At 46.3% G+C, this 12,704-nt stretch overlaps 2 protein-coding genes across 3 annotated transcripts; one reads left to right on the top strand and one right to left on the bottom strand.

The window, feature by feature from the left end:
• The first annotated feature begins 238 nt into the window (after window positions 1–238).
• On the top strand, window positions 239–7,571 carry aadac (arylacetamide deacetylase). Of its 2 annotated transcripts, XM_027019116.2 has the most exons (6): window positions 239–358; window positions 639–1,168; window positions 1,923–2,151; window positions 3,650–3,719; window positions 4,702–4,873; window positions 5,411–7,571. In XM_027019116.2, exons 2-6 carry the CDS (start codon window positions 1,028–1,030, stop codon window positions 6,020–6,022), a joined length of 1,224 nt encoding a protein of 407 aa, XP_026874917.2. In that variant the 5' UTR covers window positions 239–358; window positions 639–1,027; the 3' UTR covers window positions 6,023–7,571. The 2 variants fall into 2 exon arrangements, with proteins under 2 accessions (XP_026874917.2, XP_026874916.2); XM_027019115.2 differs by having other exon boundaries at window positions 239–1,168.
• Window positions 7,572–7,601: 30 nt separating this feature from the next.
• LOC113583034 (cysteinyl leukotriene receptor 2-like) lies at window positions 7,602–12,477 on the bottom strand. The gene is made up of 2 exons (XM_027019117.2): window positions 12,168–12,477; window positions 7,602–9,722 (listed from the first exon to the last, which is right to left on the bottom strand). The coding sequence occupies exon 2, from the start codon at window positions 9,698–9,700 to the stop codon at window positions 8,636–8,638; it is 1,065 nt and encodes a 354-aa protein (XP_026874918.2). The 5' UTR covers window positions 9,701–9,722; window positions 12,168–12,477; the 3' UTR covers window positions 7,602–8,635.
• Between the last annotated feature and the right edge of the window lie 227 nt (window positions 12,478–12,704).

Here is a 12,704-nt window from a genome sequence, read left to right as displayed (position 1 = left end):
CTAGCAGGAGGAAGTACAGCCGATCACAGCGAGGTTGAGCAAGAAGCGTATGTGAGCACACCCAGAGTCCGCTGGGCTCCCTGCGCGTTTCTCAGAGGTACAATAAAACAACGCATCCCGCTCCCTTACGAGGTGGCCTCATGTCGTGTCAGCAGCTTAACACACACATTACACAACAGCACGGCAAAGTTCCAGTTTCCTCCCGCGATAGTGCGCACGCTTTATTCTGCAGGGGGAACTAACCCAGGCGCACGTTTGTAGTGATGAAGAGTGGGAGACGTTATTCTGCACAGCTACTGCACAGCTGTCTTACTGAGCCGTGACCGTGACACGTTACACCTCTCACGTTCCAGCTAAGGTGCAGCTGCCTGCTAATCTGCACAAATGGTTCAGAATTAAACGTAACCAAAGTTAGATATAGTACGCGCAATAAAACTCGTCGCACGAATCCCGTTAACAAACACTGAATTATCTCGGGTTTCAGAGTCTCGTTTGCAGCGCTCGATATAGTCTCTAGTTATATTTAACCGTGTGCCGTCTGAAGGCTACAGCCTACGGGCTTCTCTTAACTCAGGCTGCTGGAAATTCAGTTTGTTTTGGCAAAGATAATCCCGAAAACTCTCGCTTTTCTCTGCTAGGTTTGCCTTTCTAGAAACGGATCATGGGTGACAACAATCTGCGCTGCTAATCTGGCGCGTAACTGACCAAGGGGATGCCAAAGGCAACGCGTAAAACCTGAAGAGCTCGCGTCTCGGAGAACCTGTCTCGGGAGCTGAGGGCGTACCACCGCGCTCGAGCCACGCACTTTCGAATGAACCCACGCGGGAGCGTTGGACTGAGATGCGCGTGCAGACGGATCGTGTTGCTCATCACGATCAGACGACGCCAACACGTGGTGGCTGTCAGGTCGCGCTAGCTCTGTCCCGACATTAGTCGCGGGCTACACTCCGGAGACACGTGACTAGTTCCCAACCCGAGCGGAGGTTTTGTTCGTGCGCTCCGTTCTCCAGGACGCACTTGGCTGGAAATGGGATCAAAGGGAACGTTTGCGCTGGTATTACTGGGAGCGCTAATGGCTTATTATGTCTACTTGCCCCTTCCCGAGGACATCGAGCAGAGATGGAAGCTAATGCTCACGGACTGTGCTTTCAGAAGTCTAAGCCACCTGGTCAGTGCATTTATGCATTCTTGGGGAAATTGGACATGACAGAATGTTTTAGAAAATGATCATTTAAAAATATTGGTTTACTATTGAACATAAATACTGTTGAATATCGCATCAGGAACTGAACTTGTGACACACACACACACACACACAACTAAATCAACATATTTTAAATAAACCGTTAATCGGCTATTCAATATTAGAATGTTTATACTCCGCTCTTGTGTCAATTTAATATCTTTGCGATCTTTATGATTTAAATAATTGATTTTTATGATTTTATGGTTTAAATCATTGATTCTACATGGACCACAAGTTTAAACGCAGCCGGGTAAAAGCTGTCAAATTTGACTGACTGAACTTTGAGTTCAATAAATAGGTTTTTTTTTTAAGTTTTTTTTTTTTAAAATCTGTACCGCCTCAAGGACTTGCTAGACGCGACGTGTTAGGTTGATAAATCTTTAAAAAAATGTTTTATTGTATCTGCTTTTTTAGGAAAAATGACCGCCGTTTCTGCAGTTCAGTCGCGCGCTCTCTGACACATACTTGGCCGCCGCCACAGTTCAAAGCACGAGCAAACGTAAATGATTTGGACGATAACAGCTAGAGCCCCGGGACTAGCAGCACGTTGATTAACAGGTTCATTTGCAGAGCTAATGTGGAGAAAAGGAGCGCCCTCACTCACGTGCTCACAACCACAGTGAGGTGACCTTGGCCATTCTGACTCACCTGAGCACTCCACCACCTCTGTCTCCAGGCCGACATCTGTGAGTCTCTGGGACTGAAGGACTACATGGGCGTGATGATGCTCGTCACATTTGCTGAGCGGGTGGTGCCGCAGTCAGATGAGCGCGTGCGGGTGGAGGACGAGCGGTTCGATGGCGTGGAGGTGGTGGTGTATCAGCCCAGGCGTGACGTCTGTGCCGGGGAGAGGAGGAGAGCCGTCATCTACCTTCACGGGGGAGGATGGTGTCTGGGAAGCACCAGTAAGTCATGGCCCCCTTTTTACCCACATGATCTTTGTCTCACTGGGCTAAACTGTGTTATGCATTGAAAGAAAACGCTTACAGGGTTAGATTTGTAGAAGTGTTGCTTTTTTTCCCCACATGGAGGCGTCAGATATATTTGAATCACAGCTCGAGGGTAGGGCCTCCCTCCACCCTTTACCTGGGAGCTGTAATGTTTTAGCAGGGACGAGGCGAGAGGCAGAATGCAAATGCATGAGGCTATTTAATGAGCGAGGTTAACAAAAACACAGGAGTCAAATAAACAGAGACAAAGGGAAAACATCGAGGCAAGTAACACACGAACTAAGTATACAGATAAGAGCGATAACGGCAACTTCACACATGAACAAACTTACTAAAATAACCAAAACACAGGGCTTAAATAACCAAGACAATCAAGGGTAATCAAACGCAGGTGAACATAACAGGGAGAACTAAAACATGGACTGGAACTCCGGAACAGACATGGGCCGGAGAAAATGAAACCAAGAAATGGAACAAGGAAGTGAAGGAAAAACAGAGACACGACAGAGAAATCATAAAACAGGGACACCAGGAGGGTGGCCAGTCGTCACAGGAGCACAGGTGTCATGAAGTGGCGGATCAGTTGCTTGAACTGTTCAGTTTTCTACCCATGATTAACACATCCAGGTCCAGAGCATGATGGATGGATGAGCCGATAGATGGAGTGATGGATGGATGAGCCGATAGATGGAGGGATGGATGGATTTTCTCTTCTGGTCACTGTGAAGATGTTTTCGTACAACACAGCCTGCCTGTCTCCTCCCTGTTGCTTTTGACTCTTATACTCTTAGTCCTTCTGAACGTGGAGCAGGAGGTCCTGCTGTCCAGCAGAAGCTACCCTGCCTCAGTTCCTCTGCGTTCCCTGAACTCCTGCCTCGGTTCCTCTGTGTTCCCTGAACTCCTGCCTCGGTTCCTCTGTGTGCCCTGAACTCCTGCCTCGGTTCCTCTGCGTTCCCTGAACCTCTGCCTCAGTTCCTCTGCATTCCCTGAACTCCTGCCTCAGTTCCTCTGCATTCCCTGAACTCCTGCCTCAGTTCCTCTGTGTTCCCTGAACTCCTGCCTCAGTTCCTCTGTGTTCCCTGAACTCCTGCCTTGGTTCCTCTGTTTTCCCTGAAGCAGGCTTGTTTGCAAAAGCAAGACCCACACCATCTGGTGGAACTGTCAGACACGCGTCCTGACAGCTGTAACCCTCGGTAACCAACAATTAGATGGCTGACATAATACTGCGAATGTAATGTAACGTTGGGTGCACGCTGTCTGGTCAAGGCGCGGGCGGCCTCCTCCCAGCAAGATCTATGGCAGACGACTGCAGTCACTGCCCCTGGACTCTTCTGTTTGATCTCCTCAGCTTTCCTCCATGGTGTCTGCTCTTATTTCTACTATTTGTATCTCTTATTTGTGTCTCTTCTCTTTTGCATCTTATAATGTTCTCTCTCTGTATCTCTCACTGTAGGAATGGGTCCCTATGATAGCCTTGCCAGAGAGATGGTTACAGAGCTCAATGCAGTTGTAGTTTCTGTAGAGTAAGTATGATGTCACTATTTTCCCTGTCAAAACACACTTCCCTCTGTGTGATTGTGGTTTCATGTAATTTATACCGTATGTTGTGCACAGCATTTTTCCTTTTGTAATTTTGCATTGCTAAGGCGAGTGACCTGTAACCGAACCCAAACTGAATTCAGCAAAGCTCCTGAATGCCTTGGGTTGTGAGTGCTGGCACAAGGCCAAAACGAGCCAGCTGCTCTGAGCTCTGAGCTGCAGATCCCCCCGGCTGCTCCCCCAGTGCACAGCGAGCATCAGGGGCCACTCCACACTCAGCTTTGACCGGACTCAACGGCCCGTTGCGGTTCTTCCGTCATCTGCATCTGCCCCACCCTCTGAGCGCCCTTCGTGGCGAAAACCAAACCTGCAAGTTGGACATTTCATATTGGAAGCTTTTGAGAGATTTAGGGTTTCATAACGACGAGTGGTTTACCACCCCATATCTGCGCTTCCAGACCTTCACTGGCTCCCTAAAACCCAACACTTTCACTTTCAGATTCTCTTCCTCATGCACAAAGCCCTTACCAACTGTGCTCCCTTGTATCTCCGATCTACTTTCTCCTAGATGTCCAATCATGTCCTCAGGCCTTTCACCACTGGCTTGCTCCTCATTCCACCAGATAAACTCAAGAGTTTTCCAAACTAGGAATTCTATTCTGCTCACAGTTGGGCAATCTGCACAGCTCCTCATACTCTTCAAAGCCCCCTGTCCTCCGTGGCCTTTCAACTACCATACTCTCAGGCAGTTTGGTTCCTGATTTGCTCTCTGTTTGTTTTTTATTGTGATGATGACTGTTTACGAAGGCAGTAATTTTGGCCGAGTTCCAGGAGGTACAGCACAGCACAGGTTCATCACGCACCTGAGCCAACCAGTCAGCCTCTTTTCAAGCGTTTCGGTTTCTCTGTTCCATGACCTCAGTGCATTACATACACTCACGTCCTTGTGTCCTGACCTTTGTGCAGGTACCGCCTTGCCCCTGCGCACCGTTTCCCTGTCCCGTTCGAAGATGCATACCGTGCGGCGAAATACTTCCTTAGTGCCGATGTCCTGGGCAGCTACGATGTGGACCCCGAGCGGGTCGCCGTGTCCGGAGACAGCGCCGGCGGCAACCTGGCAGCCGTCGTGGTGCAGCAGGTGGGGGTAAAACCGGTCTTGTGTACATTATCTGCGCAGACTGGCCGTGTTCATGTACTTTTAATCCTGAGAATCTGTACGTCAGTTGTCTACTGGAGTCTTTGTGAGAAATGTCATATAAAGCTGCTGTAATCTTTTTTAAAAAAATAAACCTAATTGAACTACACTATCACTGAAATAGTAGGTGTGAGAAAATAAAAACATATATATCCATGTGACTCTCCTGGGCTCTGTAATCAGCAAGTAAAATTTCAACATGGCCCAGGCAGATGAACCAATCAAGTCAGTCCTCATGGTCTGGCCATTATTTACGACATATGCAACACACAGGCTAAGTGGGTGTATATTTTGAGAAAGGTTTGGATGAAGGGTGTGGGGTGGACAGGATGGTGTGGGCTCCTTCTGTGGCTGACAGAAGTCTGACAAGTTTAGAACCTGTGACATTAATTACAGAAGCTCTAAGCTGTAGAGGTAAATGGACAGTCATGCCATCCAAGGCACTCATGGACTGGTGTTGTGGTGTATCTCTGCCCTCAGCTGCAGCTGGACGTGGAGCAGCGTATCAAACCGAAGGCCCAGGCTCTGATTTACCCAGTCCTGCAAGCTCTGGACCTCAACACCCCATCGTACCGGCAGAACCGGCACATGCCCATCCTGCCGCGCACCCTGATGGTGCGCTTCTGGAGCGAGTATTTATCCAGCGACAAGTCCGTCCTCCTCTCCATGCTGGCCAACGCCCACAACGGGCCAGACTCCGCCCCCTTCCTCAGGTTTGCCAATTGGAGCGTCTTCCTGCACGAGTCCCACCGGCGGACGTATGATTACGTGGCTCCGCCCGTGAATGAGGGTGAGCTCCCCGGCGCCCTGGCTCGTTCCGTCACCGACCCCCGGGCATCGCCCCTGCTGGTGCCCGACGCCGCTCTGCGCCCGCTGCCCAAGGCCTACGTGCTCACGTGCGAGTATGATGTGCTGCGTGACGACGGCATGATGTACGTCGAGCGCCTGCGCCTCGCCGGGGTCCACGTGACGCACCAACACTACCCCGCCGGTTTCCACGGCGCTCTCATGTTCACTGTGTGGCCCACCGACTTCAGAATCGCACGGCAGATGGTGAACGACTATCTACTGTGGCTCAAGCAAAACCTGTAAATCAGAGCAAACGGAAATACCGTCACAGGCAAATACCATCACGGTCAATTACTGTCACAGGCATTTTTTCCTGCTATCAGGCTGGATATTTCTTTTTCAACTCTGTGTACTTGATTTACATTGTTTACATACATGCTGCAGACAGTTTGGATATTATTTTCCGGATATAGAGTGGATTGCCACAATATTCTCACTGCCAGTTCTAATTTCAACTATACCATAACCATGACAAAAAAAGGGGTTTTGTATATCTAACACCAGCCTGTTAACTGATGTCAGGGCACAGGTTAAAGTGTCAGTTGTTCACTGATAATGAGCCTTTTTCACGCTCAGTACTGATATCAAACTTTGTTTGACATTGCTGGTTAGACAGATAGACGAGCAGTAAAAAGTCAGCTGGTGTTTCATGTTTGATTTCATCTCTCAGCCATTTAGACTGAGTTTCAGACAGAAACTTGTTTTTCTGAGATGTTTTAAGGTGATGAAATTATATTTCAAATGGGAAAAAAAGCTTTTTTATTTAAATATCCTTTGTGTTTAAAAAAATCTGGATTCAAGCTGTTGGCTTTGGAGAATTTTTCTCTGTGTGGCCTTAGTGTAAAATTACACTTCTGTCTGGTCTCCCTACACATCTCTGTCACAAGGTGCCTTTCGGAGTGTGTGTCGGGGAACATGGCCTTTAATATTAACATATCTCCGCATCACTGTGGCTGAGATATGGACTCATGTACTTCATACTAGGTCCTGAAAACACTGTAGAGGAACACACTCACTGAATTAAAACCCCTCCCATCTACACACACATACTCACTGCCCTTACTGAATTTCAGGAACAAAAATCGTATATATTACTCTTGCATGCATGCCAATATAAAATTGTTCAACCCTATTATTTTTTCCTCTTTTCTCCAGCAAATGCGTTTGTAAGCCCAGACTGGTAACAGTGGTCCCTGCTTTTAGGGCGTGTTATCTTCCCAGTCCTGTAGCCCTGCATACGGAAAGGTCAGTTTGCTCATAACCAGGGCTGACGCATTTCCTGTGGGATAAGGAGAGGAGGGGTCACCCAGAGGAGAAGCAGCCTGAACACGTGAGGCACGTCCTCCTCCGGCACCCTGCACAGCCGTAAGGCCATCAGGCACGGCTGGGGATGAAGCTCGATATTACTGCACTGTTTGCAATTATGAGATCAGGCTTGGTTTTGTTTTGTTTTGTTTTTGTAGGACCTGCAAATATTGCATTCATTTTCCAAAGGGCTCTCTGTAAAGGAGGCTACAGGAGGCCTTAATAAATGCTGTGAAATGTGATCTCCGTTATCATGTTTGTCATGACACCAAAGGTGTGTGCTGAGCAAAGTCTGATCCGTGTGTGTGAAACTTTGCTCGGTGCCGTTTAGACGTGTCATGCTGTAATGACACGTGATCAGAGGTGAGCCAAAAGCTGTACTCCTGTATATGTATTTTTACTACAAAATAATAATTACTCACGTAGAAGTAAAGATAGCCATTTAAACTGTTACTTATAAGTCTTTAATAAAAAGCCTTTTCAAGTGGCCAGTTACTTTCTTTGGATCTCATTTTATATCACGGGGCAGGAAAATTGTCAACTTTTTTGTCCTACTGAGGTGGACCTTTATGATGAATTTGAATCTGTTTTTAGATTTTAACAAGCATGGTTTTTAAGCGACACCAAATTTTACAATCAGTAAAATTCATAGAGTACTGTTACGCCTAAAATATGTAGACGCAAATGTTCAGGAGTGTCGTCTATATTTGGCCTCGTCCATCTTCAGGGTCCAGCAGTAGTCTGTCAACGTTCTCTTTCCTGGACGTTTTTTTTCCTTAACGATATGTGAGTATACTGGTACACACTATAGGAGACAGCGAAATTCTGAAAATATATTTGGACTCAGCGTTCAAAAGTTAATAAATGAGTTTTTTTGCATGTAACGAAATCTGTCAACCAGTGTAAACACACTTCAAAATCACTGAGCCTTATTTAGGCCGCCTATAGAAGCGCCACAACAATACGCCCGAATCATAAAGTAAAAACAGACATTAAACTTGCTGCCTCATTTATCCAGTTGGTTCACTTAGGAAAAACGGGAAGAACGTTGAAGAGTGTCATGGAATAAAAGTACATTTTTTTCACGTAAAAATGTACTGGATTATGCATATAAAGTTGTAACCTCTTAAAAACATTAATTTAATTTTTTTTAAAAATGTGTTCAAAAGTACATAAGTAAATTCATATAACATTATATAAGACTTCAACCCAGACACAATGGGAAAAAAGATCCTGCTGTTCTTGAAATCTAACATTTCATTCGGGATACCATTCAATTTGGATAACTGTAAGGCCCTGCGTGACAATGTAAGTTCCAGTGTTTCTGAATATCACGCCATGCTTGTATGTTACTGTATACACAAACATCCTCAGAAGTAATCCCAGTTTAGGCTGACCTCATCCACTTCCTGGGATATCTAAGGCACACTGTCTCCTTAAAACTGAATCAAAGGCTTTGAATATTTCAGTTGCTCAGCGCCACCAGTGACATCAAGGAGGTGCATTTTGTGTTTGTTTGTTTGTTTGTTTTGAGAGCCAAAAGCTGCGACATTATACGTGATTCCTGTTTTCCGCATCCATGGGGTATTCAACCAGCGGTATATTGGTTGTAGGTGGGGATGTGGATTGTGCACCGGGTGAAGAACTGGAAGGTTGTCTTCGGAGCGTACACTGAGCTATTAGCCTTTTCAACGCCGGTATGAATCCGTGGCCGACGTAGAGGAAGATGAGGGGATCCAGGCAGCTGTTGAAGGCGGCGAAGCAGAGAGTCACCACCACCGTCTTCTGCAGCCGGTCCAGCAGCTGACATGTGGGCCTCTCGTGCACCACGTAGTGCAGGTGCAGCGTGCGTTGGACGTGGTAGGGGAGAAAGCATACACAGAAGATCAGCAGCACCAGACAGATGAGCGCCACGTCGCGTCGCCTCTGGCCCTCGTGCGCCCGCAGGACATGCCGGATCATCAGCGAGTAGCACACGAGCACGACAGCCAGCGGAAGCACGAAACAGCTGACCAGGACCAACAAGTTGAGCCGGTACAGCAGACCCCAGGAACTCTTGCCCCTGGGCTCCAGGCATCCGGCCGTCTGCATGCTGAAGCCGGAGGTGACGGCGATGTAGAGGATGTTGCCTCCCAGGATAACGGCCCAGATGACGGCGCAAGCTATGTGTGCCCGGCGGCATGCCTGTCGGTTCTGCAGGCGCACGTAGCCCGCTAGCACCAGGTAGCGGCAAACGCTCAGGGCCGTCAGGAACATGATGCTGCAGTACATGCCGATGTAGAAGAAGAAGGCGGAGAAGCGGCAGGCGAGCGACAGGAGCGTCGCGGACGACGTGGGCGACAGCTCCGCCTTCCCGGATTGGCTCAGGTAAAAGGCGACGCGTGCAGGCAGGGTGAGGATGAAGACGAGGTCCGAGGCGCTCAGGTGGATGAGGAAGATGGTCGACAGGCGGTTCTTAACGGAGAGCTTGAAGAAGACGTACAGCGCCCCGGCGTTCCCCACCAGACCAAAAATGAAGACCAGACTGAAGACCACCGTGTAGGTGGTGAACTTGTATTCTTCTGAGAAGGTACAGTTGAGATCCAGAGTCCCTGATCTGTTGCCATCTCTCTCCATCACTGCGATGAGTTTTTTTTACCTACAAACCAAAACACAGCTTCATTGGAAAATATGTGGGCTGCTTCAGATACAGACCTAAAATAATCAAAACAACCTGACATTGTTTGTGGTGCGTTATTGCATGAATGTGCGTGACTTTTTAAACACGCTTAGATGGGTAATGTAAATATTATATTTCTTCTTAGTGTGAGGCCTTTTGATGCCAGAACGATATAAAAAAAACATGGTTAAAATTTTCCAGATTCAGTTTAGATTTAAATGCCCCAGAACAGATGGCCTGTTCAGAACAGACTGCTATATTGGCAAGGTTTAGGAGTGGGACAGTATGAGTTTTTGACTTCTTGTGTGTTTCTTTGGAGATTTTTGTGTTTTTCTCAGATCTTCGCACTGGGATTGGTTGGCTGTTCCAGCTAGCAGAGAAAACACAATCACATGGCAAGCATGACATTACATTTTTATTTTAGCCACAGCTTTATGTTTAGAGTTAATCAGATTGTATACATTTTAGCCATGGTTGTGTTTTCAGGTGAGTTTTTTAACATTTTTCGCCAAGAGACTGAGGTTAAAAGTCTACTTCTCAACATCACCACTTTTCTCGCTGTGCCGACAATAGAACGAGATCTCGGTGGCCTCACTACCAAACCTCAGAGCGAGAAAGAGTAAATGTGATGTAAATGTAAAAGAGAAGTGTCTCCAAAAGGCGCTCTCATTTGGTTTGGGGTTTTTTTCCTTTTCTTTTTTTTGTATTTTACTACTGTTATTTTTAAACTCCGTGTTCCCTGGAGCAGGAGAAAAAAAACAAGGTTGAGAAATATAATGTCTTCAGAGTGAGTACCCCTGAGCAGTAACGCTAAAGTCTACACTTCATGCCTCACACAGCCCAGGATTGCTGTGGCAACCGTCACACCCCGAGCAAAGGAAGGGTGAAACGGCTCTGGATCGGCGAGGTCAAGGTCAGAGCATGGACTTCTCGTCAAAACGCACGGCAGTTAGCCCGGGACATCATGGTTGCAAACCAAGTGTGCGATCCAGTGCCATCTCCGTTTGCTGTGCACCATTCACGGGATTGTTTTGACACGGCTTCTCAGGAAAGAGCCGTGTATAATCAAAACTCATGGTGAGGAAACAAAAATGACAGGCAGCCAGCCCAAGAAGCGTCAGATGTTGCACTGGTGATGTACGTTCTACTCGCCAATGCTGAATAACAATGAAGGACTCGGAATAAAATTTTCACACAAAGCTCTGCTTTTGACCAAAAGGTGTGGAGGATGGGTTGGGACGGACTGAAGTACTCCGTCAATACACTTTCTTGATTTGGGAGCTAAGGGCTGTCAAAGTCCCTGGGCTGAATAAGGAAGCAGATTTTGTGCCTTTTTTGTAAGCCATGCAGGATTTTATGATGCATGATGCATTTCATTGTTTCATGATATATTTTGTGTGATTATTGTTTTGTTTTTGATTGACATACTTTTCATTTTTTGCTGTATTTTCTACGTATGGTTCACTTTCTCTCTGATGCCTTTTTAACATTTCTAAATGGATCTGCCATAAAAATAAATAAATAATCAAATAGGTTTATTAAATTAAATAGGTTTATTTTTGAAGTGCATGTTTCAGTGTCTTGGTGTGACTGAACTCTTAGAACTGAATTTTATTACCAAAGACTTTACCAACTGCATATCACCCGCCACCCAAGACGAACACTGGAGCACTTCGATGGGTTTCTCTTTTACATCCTTCACTGCTTTTTGGGTTCAGACTTATAAAACAATGGAAATGTTTATAGTTTCAGCTTTGTGCAGGCACACTTGTCCACAGTGACTTACTGAAGTGCTTTGTAGTCTCCATATTGGACATATTCTCATAGTACATAGGAGAGTAGAGACACCAAGAGGCAGCTCTGGTCACATGTCCTTAAAAAAAGCTTTTATCAGTGGCATCTGAGTATGTTGCACAGACAGAGGAGTGTTCCTCTGTTCCCACGGTGCTCCATACGACCTCAAAACCTCAGCCACACAAAACAGTTACCCTTACAGGTACATGCTACATCAGAAATGAGAACCTGGACCAGAAATGACAATCTGGACCAGAAACTACAGTCTCTCTTGGTACATGTTCCCATGCATTTATTTTAAGTCTCTGCCACTGGTTATTTCAAACACAGAAGAGTTGATAGTGTTGTAGATTTACAGCAAAATGCTTCTTTAAATGTTATAATTTTCTATATTGCCAAAGCAGCAGGGGTGTGGGTCATGAATCCTTGCTGCGTAGTGAGAATTTAGCAGACTGTGTCTGCTTGCATGAAAGAGCTAGAATCCTCTCCCTGATTAGAGCGTCTGAATAGGTTTCTTACAATATTAAAAGCAATTCCAAGGTTTTTGCTGCATCACTTTTCGTATACCTTCTTGATCTCCACGGATGACATCTTCAGTAATGAAGGGAGTTATGAGAATGGTTACATTACCTGAGTGGAGCCTTCAATTATTCTTGTGTCTGCCTGTCAAACCAGGTTGGTGTGATGAAACATACATTCTTGTTCAGTTTTTAAATTCAATATTCAAGTGCTCAGTATAAAAATCCAGTAAGTATCTCCTTTGCATATGGGCAGAAAAAAAACCCATTGTATTTACTGATGAGTTAAAATAATAGATAAGCACCCTAAAATGCATGAGGTTTTGTGCAGTTTGTAGTTCTGATCACAGGCTTGATCGGTGTCTAAGCTACAGGGATAGGAAGTGGTCAGCTTGCTTGCAGTCAGCTTCCTCCAGCAGCTGAGCTTGTCCAAGTTTCATAATGAATGGCGCAACACTGACTGATCTTATTGAAGCAGTGCTGTTCAGACTTGCTCGGAGATGTCGGTTTGCATGACGTCATCACTGTATGTCCCAGTAGCTGCGCCCAGTTTCAGCTCTGGGGCAGTTGGGTGTAGTTTTGTTGACTGTGGGCCAACGAGCCAAACCACAGCAAAGAAAAGCAGTAGAGGAAAACGCCCCTGTACTAA

This window comes from Electrophorus electricus, chromosome 7, assembly GCF_013358815.1.
Source record: "Electrophorus electricus isolate fEleEle1 chromosome 7, fEleEle1.pri, whole genome shotgun sequence".
In the NCBI taxonomy this organism is placed as follows: Eukaryota; Metazoa; Chordata; class Actinopteri; order Gymnotiformes; family Gymnotidae; genus Electrophorus; species Electrophorus electricus.
The sequence above is the reverse complement of the archived record's forward strand: the minus strand, read 5'-3'. Positions and strand labels throughout refer to the sequence as shown.